Genomic DNA, 13,218 nt, shown 5'->3' with positions numbered 1-13,218 from the left:
AATGCAGGTTCAAATCCATAATGGAATCTCCCGGTAGGGTTGGTCAGTGTAGACAACAGTGAGCTTGGGGGACCGGTGGTCTAACTCGGTATACGGCAGACTCCCATATTCCTTAATATGGGACCCAGGATCAGTTCCCAGCTTACCTGGAGAAAAGATTCTCAGGTGGCAGATGAGAAGAATGACCCTTTCTCAGCTGCTGCCAATCAAAGTATACAGTGGTACCTTGGGTTACATATGCTTCAGGTTACAGATGCTTCAGGTTACAGGCTCCGCTAACCCAGAAATAGCACCTCGGGTTAAGAACTTTGCTTCAGGATGAGAACAGAAATCGTGCTCCGGCAGCAGCGGGAGGCCCCATTAGCTAAAGTGGTGCTTCAGGTTAAGAACAGACCTCCGGAATGAATTAAGTACTTAACCCGAGGTACCACTGTATACTGGGGGCCATGGCCTGGTTGGACACAGAGGAATGGTGGGAGGAGCTTCTTCCGGGGAAGAAGGCTCAGAGCCCAGGGATTGGTGGTGGGGTGACAAAGCGTGGTCAGAGGGAGAAGATGGAGAGGAGGAGGTGTTTGAAGCTGAAGAGGTAACAGGGCTTAATGAACTGGAAGCATCTGTGGCAGAGAGAAGTGTCAGTTTGCATTTCTTAGTGCATAAAGTATTGATCTGTTGCATAGAGATCTGTCCTATTCTACTTAATTCAAGAGGGTTCTGGAAGCCTCTCTGTGTGAAGGATACAAGCAGGAGGTTCATGATGTTTGGGTTATTCCTTCAGAGAAGCTGAGAACAGCTGACGTAAACTGGTTCTGTAATCTCTTCTGACAAGGTCATACTGACTATAGTAACAATGCCAGAAGGAGCCTGGGTTTCACTTTCTCTTTCTATCTCTTTTCCTTCTGGTGTTGGTGTTCTGTGTACAGTGGTACCTCTGATTACGTACTTAATTCATTCCGGAGGTCCGTTCTTAGCCTGAAACTGTTCTTAACCTGAAGCACCACTTTAGCTAATGGGGTTTCCCGCTGCTGTTGCGCCGCTGGAGCACGATTTCTGTTCTCATCCTGAAGCAAAGTTCTTAACCCGAGGTACTATTTCTGGGTTAGTGGAGTCTGTAACCTGAAGCGTATGTAACCTGAAGCGTATAAGTTATTGTAAGTTTAAGTTAAGTCTGCTGCAACTGGATTTATTATAGACAGGGCCAATCCTGAATGTATTGGATTTGTGACCATCCTTTGCCTTCAGTAGCAGTAAAACTCTGCTGGATGAAGTATTAATTGCCTCTGGTCTATTTTTTGGGAATCCTGCAACGTGTTTTTACTCTGCTAACTATACGCTGAGTTCTGCTCTGGTTCAATATTGAGTAGAATTCCATGACAAGAAGTCCAGAATCAGAGGCGGGAGCAGGAAGGAGGCCAAGAGGCAGAGAGGAGTCTGGCTGGTGAAGAGTCACAGATGTCTCCGCCTCCTGCTGCGACAAACTCCTCTCTCCCCTTGTCTCCCTGAACCAGAGGAGGGCTGAAACCAGTGGAGAAGTGGCAGGCTGCATGCAGGCACAGTCTCCGATTGCTTGGAAAAAACACTGGAGATGAGGGGACTTAAGACAGCCTCTGCAACTGTTTCACTGCGGCAAGACCTACAGAGGAAGAGTTGTTGCTGTGCTCATTAGGCCTGACACACCTGTGCAGATTCCGTTTGGTTTTTTTCTAATAATGTGTTAACACCACTGACTCCGTGTGATTTACCGCTGGCTGGCTTGCTCCTGACCTATTTTCCAGAAAGGGCAACCTGTTCACATGGTGATAGCTGTCAGAACGCAGGGAGCTGCTTTATACAGAATTGGACCACTGGTTCATCTCGCTCAGTACTGCCAGCGTCAGGGATGGAGGAACTGTGGTTGTCCGTGTGATGCTGGACTCCAGCTTGCATCATTCCTGAAAGGGAGTTGGAGTTCAACCACATCTGGAGGTTCCCTCATCCCTGGTCTAACTTCACTGGCAGAGGGAAAAGATGAAGTGAGCAGTTCAGGTGAAGGTCCCAGTCCTGCAGAGTCCTATTGGTCACAGGGCCTGGCTCCTGCACGCACACCTGACAGCTCTTTATTTCCAACTTGACTCCAACTTGACGCACCACAATTCACTCCAGGCCTACTTATGTCTGAGGACTCCTCCAAGCACGCAGAACAGGGCTGGGTACAGAGCAGACATTGGGAAGAAAACTGCACAAGAACTGCTCAGCATTTGTGCCAGGACTCTTCTCACAGCCACCACTGGGTTAGAAATGAGGAGCTTAGGGGTGGTGTTATCAGCCTTGAGTGCCATCAACTGGGCTTGATAGCCAGCTACTTTTCTTGGGAGCCCATCAGCTCAGAGGACAGAACTTATCATTGGCTTAAGAAGCAAAAAGGGGGAAAGCAGGGTGCCGAGAACCAAAACCCGCAGCGCTGGAAGCACAACACGGTCGACCCTCACCTTGGCTTTCTTATCGGGGCTCGGTGGAAGCTCCTTGCTTGGAGGGGCTGCGATGTCGTTCGCTGTGGTGACCTCGGCAGCTGGTTTTATCTCTTCTGGTTTTGCTGACCGAAGCAAAGAAGGAAAAAAAGGAAATTAATTAAAAAATGCACTCAAATTCCATGCGTCAACGACAGGCCTTTAGCAGAGTCTGTATGACAGCACAAAAGGAAGAGAGGTGGAGGTTGAACAGAGCTCAAAGAGCGCAGCTGGAGGGACAGGTATCGGTGCCTCTTTCACTACCGCAGGCTGCTGCAAAGTCTTCCCATCACACTGGGAGTGGACTTCTACATGCTGGTTAGAGGGATTTGCCATGTTTAGGCAGCAAACTTGGCTTTGCTAAGCTTAATCTGAAAATGGTGGAGCGCACGGCACGTAGATCTGTTTCCACCACCACCCCAAACCCCCATTTTCAGCCCACGAAGAGCAAAAGTCAACCTGCCTTGACAACAAGCTATGAGCTCAGTTTCCACTTGTGTGTGATGTTACTCTGCAACCCATTTTGAGTGGATACCAGCCAAGAAGCCACCCTAAAATATTCCTGCTTGCCTATCTAAAAGGGATGCTATCCTGGAAAACAATCAAGAAACAATAATCAACCTTTTAACTGCTGCTAAGATGATGCTAGCTAGAATTTGGGGAGGGGAGAGTATATCTTCTACCATACGCAAATGGATTGGGGGGTGGGATGGTTGATAGTAACCATGATTAAATGAACTTATTAAATCCAGACTAGCAGATTTTTGGAAAAATAGGTATATATGGGTAATATTTTGGAATAATAACTTTAATGATGATATTCAACTGTATGCTGCCTTCAACTTGTTGCATTATTAGTAATATTTCTTTATGGATATTCTTTGGTTTACCGTAATGAAATCTAAAGAAATAAGATTAAAAAAGGAGAAGCCACGGCTGCTGGAGGGTTTTTCAGAATGCCTCCTGTACTATGCCTACGCAGGATTTCAAAAGCCATCAGAAGCGCCATGATCTAGCTGTGCCCATCTTCCAGGTCCTGATAAACCTGGAGCCGAATGGCTTTTAAGATTTGCATTCATTCAGAACACATTCGAAAATGTCAAGCCTTCACACTGCCATGCACTGAGGCTGAACACATCGGCACACATTAACTCCCTTTCCATCGCTCGGTTCTAACCGTAACTGGCGTGCGGATGCAGAGAGTTTGCTTGCACTTGCAGACCACAGGAGATCATTAGCAAGGGGTCTGGACTGATCCCGCTTTCTGCTCTTACAGAGCTCATCTCAGCGATCCCAGGAGCCAGAAACACCAGCTAGTAGACTTCAAGGAAGGCGGCGCCGGGTGGCAGCCAGGAAGAGAAGGATTTTGGAGGTATGCAACTGCTAGGAGTTAAATGCAGTTGAGGGAAAATGCAACGCGGGAGGGACAATGGATCTTCCTCCTGCCACAGGAACTGCTCCCGAAGCACAGCAAGTTCTTAATACCACGATACGGACCAGATCGCAGGAAGCCGCCTTATGCCCAGGACTACGTGATGTGGAAAAATGCATCATCCTGTACAGAGGAAGCAAAAGCAGTCGCCAGCACAGTATGCTCCCATCAACTCCAGCCAGCACCGCCAAAAATCAAGGGTGATGGGAGCTGCATCCTAGGATGCTGGCGGTCCCCAACATATTTTAAAGTCTAACTGGAGAAGAGTAAGATTCCTCTCTGAACATCCACCAGCCCACATGTTTCTTCGGAGGAAGAAAAAAGGTGGGATAGAAATGCAAATTAAAAATCAATAAACAAACCAGCCTTGCGTAAGTAGAGAGACCAGGGGCAGGAAAGGAGGGGTGCGGTTGGGGTGTTTATGTTGCTAGAAACGAACTTCATTCCCTGCCCCTAAACCAAGTTATTAATGTGTTTCAGAATTTTCTTCCGCCACAGGCAGAAGCATGTATAATTCAGTTTGTCACACGGGCGGATTTCACACCATGGAAAAAGAAACTTGCTGCGGGACTCAGCACCCCCAGGGCCTCTGGCAGGATTAAATTAGCAGCCAGTTCACCGAGGCTTTTGGATGGCTCAGGGCTGTCTGCTGCCTTTTCAGCGACAGTCCATCTCCCCAAGTTCAAGGACACACAGACACGTCTTTAAACTCGCAGCCGCAGAGACCAGAAGTCACCTTTATGCAATAACGATCGATCTGCGTTCCAACCCATTCAGCAGCCTCCATCTTGCCAGTTCTGTGTACGGTAAGACGCCACAAAACTGTTTATCCAAGCACAGAACGGGAGTTCCGTGCGGCTCCTGTTCAATATGGCAATTTATTTATGATGTGCTTATCCTACTCTTCCTGTATGGCATGGAGAAGGAGGGTAGAGGTAAGTTTCTCTCTTGCACACACGCCAGAAGTCGTGGGCACCCAACAAAGCTGAAGATCGAAAGATTCAGGATGGATAATAACTTCTTCACGCAGCACAGAGCTGAGCGGCAGAACTCGCAGTGGTGGCCTCCAACTTGGTTTTAAAAGAGGATTAGACAAATTCACGGAGAAGGATCTGGGAAAGCTCAGACTCAGGGGTCAGCAACCTTTTTCAGCTGTGGGCTGGTCCACCGTCCCTCAGACCATGTGGGGGGCCGGACTATATTTTGAAAAATATAATGAACGAATTCCTATGCCCCACAAATAACCCAGAGATGCGTTTTAAATAAAAGCACACATTCTACTCATGTAAAAACACCAGGCAGGCCCCACAAATAACCCAGAGATGCATTTTAAATAAAAAGAAGCATTCTACTCATGTAAAAACACGCTGATTCCCAGACCATCCGTGGGCCGGATTGAGAAGGTGAATGGGTCGCATCCGGCCCATGGGCCTTAGGTTGTCTACCCCTGGCTCAGGTGGTATAGAATGAGACTATTCAACTCAGGGTTGTGGGTTCGAGCTTTGCTCTCCCCTCCTCCCCGTCCGCTTAATTAACCACCCACCATGCTCATCAGCAAACATTTGCTTTCATTCAGCATTTAATTACGAGGCCATCCTCTCTGTAATGCTGCACGGCGCGCCGGTGCGTGAACATTTTGCCTCCCCCTTCCCTCAGCCCGGGAATACCTCAGGGGGTGGTGTGTTGCGGGAGCTGCCAAATCTTAATCAGGCCTGTTCATTAGTTCGTAAAGGCTGATGGGGGAGACCTTTCTGGCTGATGGAGCAGAAAGGAAGCCCAGACCCCTCTCCCCAAATAGGTATTGCGAGGACATCTCGCACGTGGACGGGTGCAGCCCCTCCACCCAGTAATTTGTCTCCACTCATCGGCTCAGCTGCCCTGGCAGAGAACACCCCCCCAAAAAAAAATTGTTCTATTCCGGGGTCTTCAAGGAGCCAGAGCCACATTAACTTGAGAATGATTCAACTCCTCCTTCTAATGATCTTGCTAATCCATGTATTGATCCAAAAGGAAATCTTCACTTGGGGGCCAGGGAGCGCCTATGCCAGCCACTTTTGAATATTCAGTTTGTTTGGGGGTTTTTTTATTTAAACAAAATTGTATTGTATGCCTAAACAGGCAGCCCTGTTTAGGGAAGCTTTTAATGTTTGATGTATTACGATATTTTAATATTTTGTTGGAAGCCGCCCAGAGCGGCTGGGGAAGCCCAGCCAGATGGGCGGGGTATAAATAATAAATTTATGATTATTATTATTATTTGAAGTTCGATCTATCAAGAGTGCACAAGCTAGGAAGGACCGTGCTTTTTCACCAACAGTCTTGTGCATGTTGTTGCCCCCTCGTAGAGGTCGTTTGTCTCATGTATAAAGAAGCATGCTTAAAAGGTCTGGAAAGAAGCCTGTAGCCGAGCTCAGTCAGCAAAGCGCTAGACTTTTAATCTCAAGATTCCGGGTTTGAGCCTCACGATGGGCAAAAATATTTCTGCATTGCAGGGGGTTGGACTAAATGACCTTTGTGATCCCTTCCACCTCTATAATTCCATGATTCTATTCAACTAGATTTTACTCCATGTGTCTGCTATGAGTAAAAGTTTCGATACAAACCCAAGGTTTGTTCTAGCACCAAACCGGTGCAAGGCCCAACGAACAGGCTGCCTGGAGCAGTTCAATTATGAAGAGTTGGAAGGACCCTAAAGGGTCATCCAGTCCAACCCCCTGCAATGCGAGGAATTATGCCCTATGTAGCTAAGGCTTGACAATGACAAACCTAGACAGCATCTTAAAAAACAGAGACATCACCTTGCTGACAAAGGTCTGTATAGTAAAAGCTATGGTTTTCCCAGTAGTGATGTATGGAAGTGAGAGCTGGACCATCAGGAAGGCCGATCGCTGAAGAACTGATGATTTTGAATTATGGTGCTGGAGGAGACTCTTGAGAGTCCCATGGACTGCAAGAAGATCAAACCTCTCCATCCTGAAGGAAATCAGCCCTGAGGGCTCACTGGAAGGACAGATCCTGAAGCTGAGACTCCAATACTTTGGCTACCTCATGAGAAGAGAAGACTCCCTGGAAAAGACCCTGATGCTGGGAAAGATGGAGGGCACAAGGAGAAGGGGATGACAGAGGATGAGATGGTGGGACAGTGTTCTTGAAGCTACCAGCATGAGTTTGATCAAACTGCGGGAGGCAGTGGAAGACAGGAGTGCCTGGCGTGCTCTGGTCCATGGGGTCACGAAGAGTCAGACACGACTAAACGGCTAAACAACAAGCTAAGGCTCTCTGCTCAAGACTGGCATTGGCCAACTCTCAGGCCTGGCCGGCTGCCTTCAGCTTCTCAAAACCAGAGCCAAAATCTGCTTACAGATTCTCATGCGAGGCAAGACTTTGCAGCCCTATGGGGTCGTCCATGTCTCCCCCCTCAAAGCACAGTATCCACAAAGATTTCTCAAGGGCAAAGTCCCAATGACCGCTAAAGGGGACCACTTCTGAACGGCATCGGAAAGTCAAGAACACGCCTTGGAAGCGACCCTCAAGTGCTGAGCACACTGGCCATTTCTCTAGTACAGCTCTAGGACCCTTCGCCAACATCAGATGTTGGACTACAAATCCCATCAGCCTCAGACAGCACAGTGGGGGGTGGGAATTGCAGTCCATCGACAGAGAACCTGTGTGGTGCAACGGTTAGAGAACTGGACTGGGACCTGGGAGACCAGGGTTTGAATCCCCACTCAGCCGCAAAGCTCTCACTGGGCATTCACTAGTCATTGGGCCATTTACTTGGGCCAGTCACTAGTCTACCTCACAGGGTTGCTGTGGGGATTAAACAAGGAAGAGAAGAACCACATACGAAATCGTGAGCTCCATGGAGAAAAAGGTCCGATTGCTACGCAATAAATAAATAAAAACTGAACACATGGAGGGCCCAAGGTTGGCGAAGACTCTGATGAAGAACGGGCTATCTCCTACAAAAAGGATTCATGCCAAAATGCGTTAGTGTCGAAGGACGCACCCCCAAGTAGCAAATCCCATTCAATTACAGAGCTTTAAATTTGGGTGCTACAGCTGTGCTGCTGCCAGGCAAATCCTTGTCACTCTGTCAGCTTAACAACTTCAGCCAAGACACCCTCGGGTACCTGGCTGTGAGCAACAGAGAGGGGAAATGCATGTGGGTCGCCAACATCCAGCCTGAAGAGCGTCCAGCAACCAAAGAGATCAGATGGACTTTCTGCAGATGCACATCACTGGACGACAACCCCCACTGCTCCTGCCATGCAGTGGTTGAGTCCAGGAAGAGCTGCTAAACAGTGGAAAAGACACCCTAGGGAGGTGGTGGACTCTCCTTCCTTGAAGGTTTTGTGGCTATCTGTCATGGACGCTTTAGCTGAGATTCCTGCATTGCAGGGGGTTGGACTAGATCACCCCTGGGATCCCTTCCAACTCTGCAATTCTATGATCATCTAGATGGGATGTGGGTGGCTCTGTGGGTTAAACCACAGAGCCTAGGACTTGCCGATCAGAAGGTCGGCGGTTCAAATCCCCGCGACGGGGTGAGCTCCCGTTGCTCGGTCCCAGCTCCTGCCAACCTAGCAGTTCGAAAGCACGTCAAAGTGCAAGTAGATAAATAGGTACCGCTCTGGCGGGAAGGTAAACGGCATTTCCGTGCGCTGCTCTGGTTCGCCAGAAGCGGCTTAGTCATGCTGGCCACATGACCCGGAAGCTGTACGCTGGCTCCCTCGGCCTATAGAGATGAGCGTCGCAACCCCAGAGTCATCTGCGACTGGACCTAATGGTCAGGGGTCCCTTTACCTTTACCTAAGATCATCTAGAGGGCACCATGTTGGCTTCCCCCTGACGTCAGGGTCATATTTTCTTCTGGGCAACCTTCCACATGCTAGCGATAGGCAGGGCCGAAGCCAAAAAACGAGTCAGAGTATTGAATGCAAACTTTGTACAGCAGAATCATAGAATTGTGCAGGTGGAAGGAACTCCAGAGGTCATCTAGTCCAATGCAGGAATCACAGCTCAAGAATCCATGACAACCTCTGCTTTATAACCTCCAAAAACGGAGAGTCCACCACCTTCGGCTTTCTACACATGCTCAGGTACCCGTGGTTCTATCCTCCATCCAGGCTGGCTGTCAGATACGAATAGGAAGCTCTTGCGTGAGAGGAAAGAGGTGCTCTCGTGTCACACCAGAAAGGGAAGGCAGGTATAAAACACATAAACAGACCGTCGCAGTCAGAAGAGGCTATGTTTAATTGATTATATAACTCCACGCAAACCGTTTTTGTATAATGCCGAAAGAACTCAGGCACTTATTTGAACATGTACTCAGGACGGCTTTGGGGATTTCTGCACAATGAGAGAGCGTGTGCAGACCAGCCCCGTGAATTCAGGATAGGTATTTGAGTATATGATATGATTTGGGTTTGCTTCCTCACCACTCAAACTAGAAAGCTAAGCCAATTTAGGGGCAGTTGGGGAGACAAAATGATGTGCTTCAAAGAGGAAGCAAGTTTTAAGAACCAGAGGTGCAAGGAGGCACTTTGGACCAGCACTATGAATCCAGAATAAATATGTGGATATGATATGATTTGGATTCCCCCCTCTCAAACGAGAGGGGGGGGTCCAATCTGGGACCAGTGAGGATCTGTGGCGATGTGCTGCAAAGGTTTAAGAGGAAGGAAGTTCTAAAAAGCTGGAGACGCAAGAAGAAATTCCAGTGCTTCCGTAAACAGCAAATGCTTGCAAAGTGTGAATCTCCAAATTCTGAGAAACTGGGCCAACGGAGGCATTGGGTCACAACAACCTGAAGCTGATCATTCGTTGAACTGGCAGCAGAACAGCTCCCCGCTGGGTTCCAAGCCCTCTGGCCACTAGGTAATACCAGAAAACGTAATAAAAATTGACTGCTTCCCACATTTAACGCCAGCTCTGCTAATCTGAAAATGGGGCTGTTTTGCATTAGTATGGGGGGGCACTCTGAACAGCGTTAGAGGTAGAAAGGTTTCGCCCCCTTTGCCTCCCTCCCCAACACACACTGGGGTTTTCTTGCCTTATAGACTGAGGTTGGTTTTAAACCTGACCCTTTACAGCGAGGCAAGACATTTGCAATCCAATTAACACAGCTTCTGTTTGTGCCAGCAGCTTTCCTCGGGCTCAAAAGCTGCCTGCCATGCTACGTTCTTCACATTTAAAGTTCCTACTGTAAACGCCCGAGGTCTGAAGAAGAGTCCTGTGTAATCCGAAAGCTCACACTTTCAGCCTCCTGAAATGTATGGTTAGTCCATGAAACGCCGCCAGGCTGTTCGAAGGCAAAGCCTTGCTTGGTAGTAAGCAGTGTTAATTCTTCAGCAGCTGGTAACTCCACTAAGACGAGAGACTGTCTTATCCTTTATATACACCCAGTGGGTCACTGTGGTCTGTGGGAGATCTTCTCCTTTCTCCAAGACCCAAAAATATCACAAGCCCAGCTCTACAGTAACTTGGGAGCAGGGCTTTGGAGTGTGGCTGCCCCTGCTCTGTCAAGATACAGCAGACACCCACTATCTGCACGGAAGTTTTACTTTCCCCCAATGAACCGAATGACTAGGTCTCTAACCACAGGTGCCTTCTTAAGACTGTTAAATTTAATCTGCTTTTATTTTTTGCATGGTTTTAAACTTTTTGAAAGCTGCTTTTATTGCATTGCTATTACTTAAGTGAATTGCATTCATTGTTCTGATGAATTTATTGTAGTTTATATGTTACCCTAAGGGACATGGGTGGCGCTGTGGTCTAAACCACAGAGCCTAGGGCGGTTCGAATCCCCACAACGGGGTGAGTTCCCGTTGCTCAGTCCCTGCTCCTGCCAACCTAGCAGTTTGAAAGCACGTCAAAGTGCAAGTAGATAAATAGGTACCGCTCCGGCGGGAAGGTAAACGGCGTTTCCGTGTGCTGCTCTGGTTCGCCAGAAGCGGCTTAGTCATGCTAGTCACATGACACGAAAGCTGTCTGTGGACAAACGCCAGCTCCCTCGGCCTATAGAGCGAGATGAGCGCCGCAACCCCAGAGTTGTCCGCGACTGGACCTAATGGTCAGGGGTACCTTTACCTTATATGTTACCGTATTTGATATAATAGTGCTTGCAGTGTTTCCCTCTCCCCGATGATGATTGTGAGCCGCTCTGTGCTGAGCGCTGGAAGATAAAAGGAAGCCCTTTTTCACGCAGCACGTAGTTAAAACTGCGGAACTCCCTTCCACAGGAGACGGTGCTGGCCACCAATTTGGATGGCTTTAGAAAAGGATTAGACCAGGCTTCCTCAAACTCGCCCTCCAGATGTTTTGAGACTACAATTCCCATCATCCCTGACCACTGGTCCTGCTAGCTAGGGATCATGGGAGGTGTAGGCCAAAAACATCTGGAGAGCAGAGTTTCAGGAAGCCTAGATTAGACCATCAATTCTTCGGCGATCAGCCTTCTTTATGGTCCAGCTCTCACTTCCATACATCACTCTATCCATTCTGAAGGAAATCAGCCCTGAGTGCTCACTGGAAGGACAGATCCTGAAGCTGAGGCTCCAAGACTTTGGCCACCTCATGAGAAGGGAAGACTCCCTGGAAAAGACCCTGATGTTGGGAAAGATGGAGGGCACAAGGAGAAGGGGACGACAGAGGACGAGATGGTGGGACAGTGTTCTCGAAGCTACCAACATGAGTTTGACCAAACTGCGGGAGGCAGTGGAAGACAAGAGTGCCTGGTGTGCTCTGGTCCAGGGGGTCACAAAGAGTCGGACACGACTAAATGACTAAACAACACAAGATTAGACCAATTCATGGAGGAGAGGGCTATTGATGGATACGAGCCAGGACAGCTTTGCTGTGACTCCATGGTCAGAGGCTGCAGTGCTTCTGAATGCTAGTTGCTGGAAAGCACAGGAGGGGAGAGAGCTGTTTTGCTCAATTCCTGCTTCCTGGTTTCCCACAGGGATTTGGTAGGCCACTGTGATGCTGGATTAGATGGGTCATTGGCCTGATCCAGCAGGTTCTTCTTGTGGTCTTAAGAGTACATCATTTTTGGGTCAAACATATGCTGTAAATGCAAAGAAAAGGAAGGGACCTTTTATCATATGTGGTGGGAATGCAGAGCAATTAAAAAAAGTTGGGAAATGATATATAATGAGTTGAAGAAAATGTTTTAAATGACATTTGTATAAAAAACCAGAAGCATTTTTGTTAGGGATTGTAGGACAAGACCTGCCAATGAAAATAAAGAACTTATTTATGTATGCTACAGCAGTGGCAAGAGTCTTGAGAGCACAAGGATGGAAGAATGAGGAAACCCCGACAAAAGAACAGTGGCAAGAGAAATTGATGAACTATGCGGAACTGGCAAAACTGACATACAAATTGCGAGATAAGGACAACTGTCACTTTGATGAAGAATGGGAACTTTTTACAAATTATTTAAAAAGACAACAAAATGAACCGGACTCCTTGGCAGGTTTTGAATAAACATACACAAATTCATTGAGGGTTAATATAAAAAGGTAAAGGGACCCCTGACCGTTAGGTCCAATCGTGGCCGACTCTGGGGTTGTGGCGCTCATCTCGCTTTATTGGCCAAGGGAGCCAGCGTACAGCTTCCGGGTCATGTGCCCAGCATGACTAAGCCACTTCTGGCGAACCAGAGCAGCGCATGGAAACGCCGTTTACCTTCCCGCCCGAGTGGTACCTATTTATCTACTTGCACTTTGACGTGCTTTCGAACTGCTAGGTTGGCAGGAGCAGGGACCGAGGGTTAATATAGTAGATAGATAATATAAGGATGTATTCAATTTTACAATATGCAGAGAACAACATGAGTTGAGAAATCAGAGAGAGGAGCTGAGGGATGTCTTGGGGGGGGGGTTGTTGGGGAGGGGGAATAATGAAGATGATTTGTTTTGATAATTTGTTATGTTGAAATTGTTAATAAAAAATTATTATTTTTTTAACTTCTTTTTATTAAGTTTCATGTAAATAACCAAAAAGAAAAACAACTTCACAGTTACAAAGAAAAAAAGAGAAAAATACAAAACAAATATCTAAACATAACATAAGTATTATCTATTTCCGTTACCATTCTTTGTCTTCACATTTATCTCTTTATATCTTAAGAACTTAAATCATTCTTCTACGCTCTATTGACCTCCATCCCTCCCGCTTTCAGGCTTCTTAATATACATAATTTATTTTCCCCGCAGCTAATAATTGTTAATAGTTTACACGTCGTAGGGTTTATATCAGATCTGCTATAGTTTTTAGGCTTCTGTAATTATTTTT

General features: G+C 47.4%; 2 protein-coding genes across 14 annotated transcripts in view; one reads left to right on the top strand and one right to left on the bottom strand.

Annotated features, from left to right (window-relative positions):
- MAP4 (microtubule associated protein 4) overlaps positions 1 to 13,218 on the bottom strand; it is a 205,236-nt gene that overhangs the window by 30,689 nt on the left and 161,329 nt on the right. For all 13 annotated transcript variants that reach the window (XM_053409372.1, XM_053409377.1, XM_053409380.1 and 10 more), the window contains one exon: positions 2,466 to 2,569. In XM_053409372.1, coding sequence (XP_053265347.1) covers positions 2,466 to 2,569 — 104 coding nt within the window. The remainder of the gene's footprint in view (positions 1 to 2,465; positions 2,570 to 13,218) is intronic.
- LOC128423864 (cytochrome P450 2C25-like) overlaps positions 1 to 13,218 on the top strand; it is a 227,825-nt gene that overhangs the window by 193,505 nt on the left and 21,102 nt on the right. The gene's annotated exons all lie outside the window — the stretch shown is intronic.

The sequence above is a fragment of the Podarcis raffonei genome, chromosome 12 (assembly GCF_027172205.1).
Source record: "Podarcis raffonei isolate rPodRaf1 chromosome 12, rPodRaf1.pri, whole genome shotgun sequence".
NCBI classification, from domain to species: domain Eukaryota; kingdom Metazoa; phylum Chordata; class Lepidosauria; order Squamata; family Lacertidae; genus Podarcis; species Podarcis raffonei.
The sequence above is the reverse complement of the archived record's forward strand: the minus strand, read 5'-3'. Positions and strand labels throughout refer to the sequence as shown.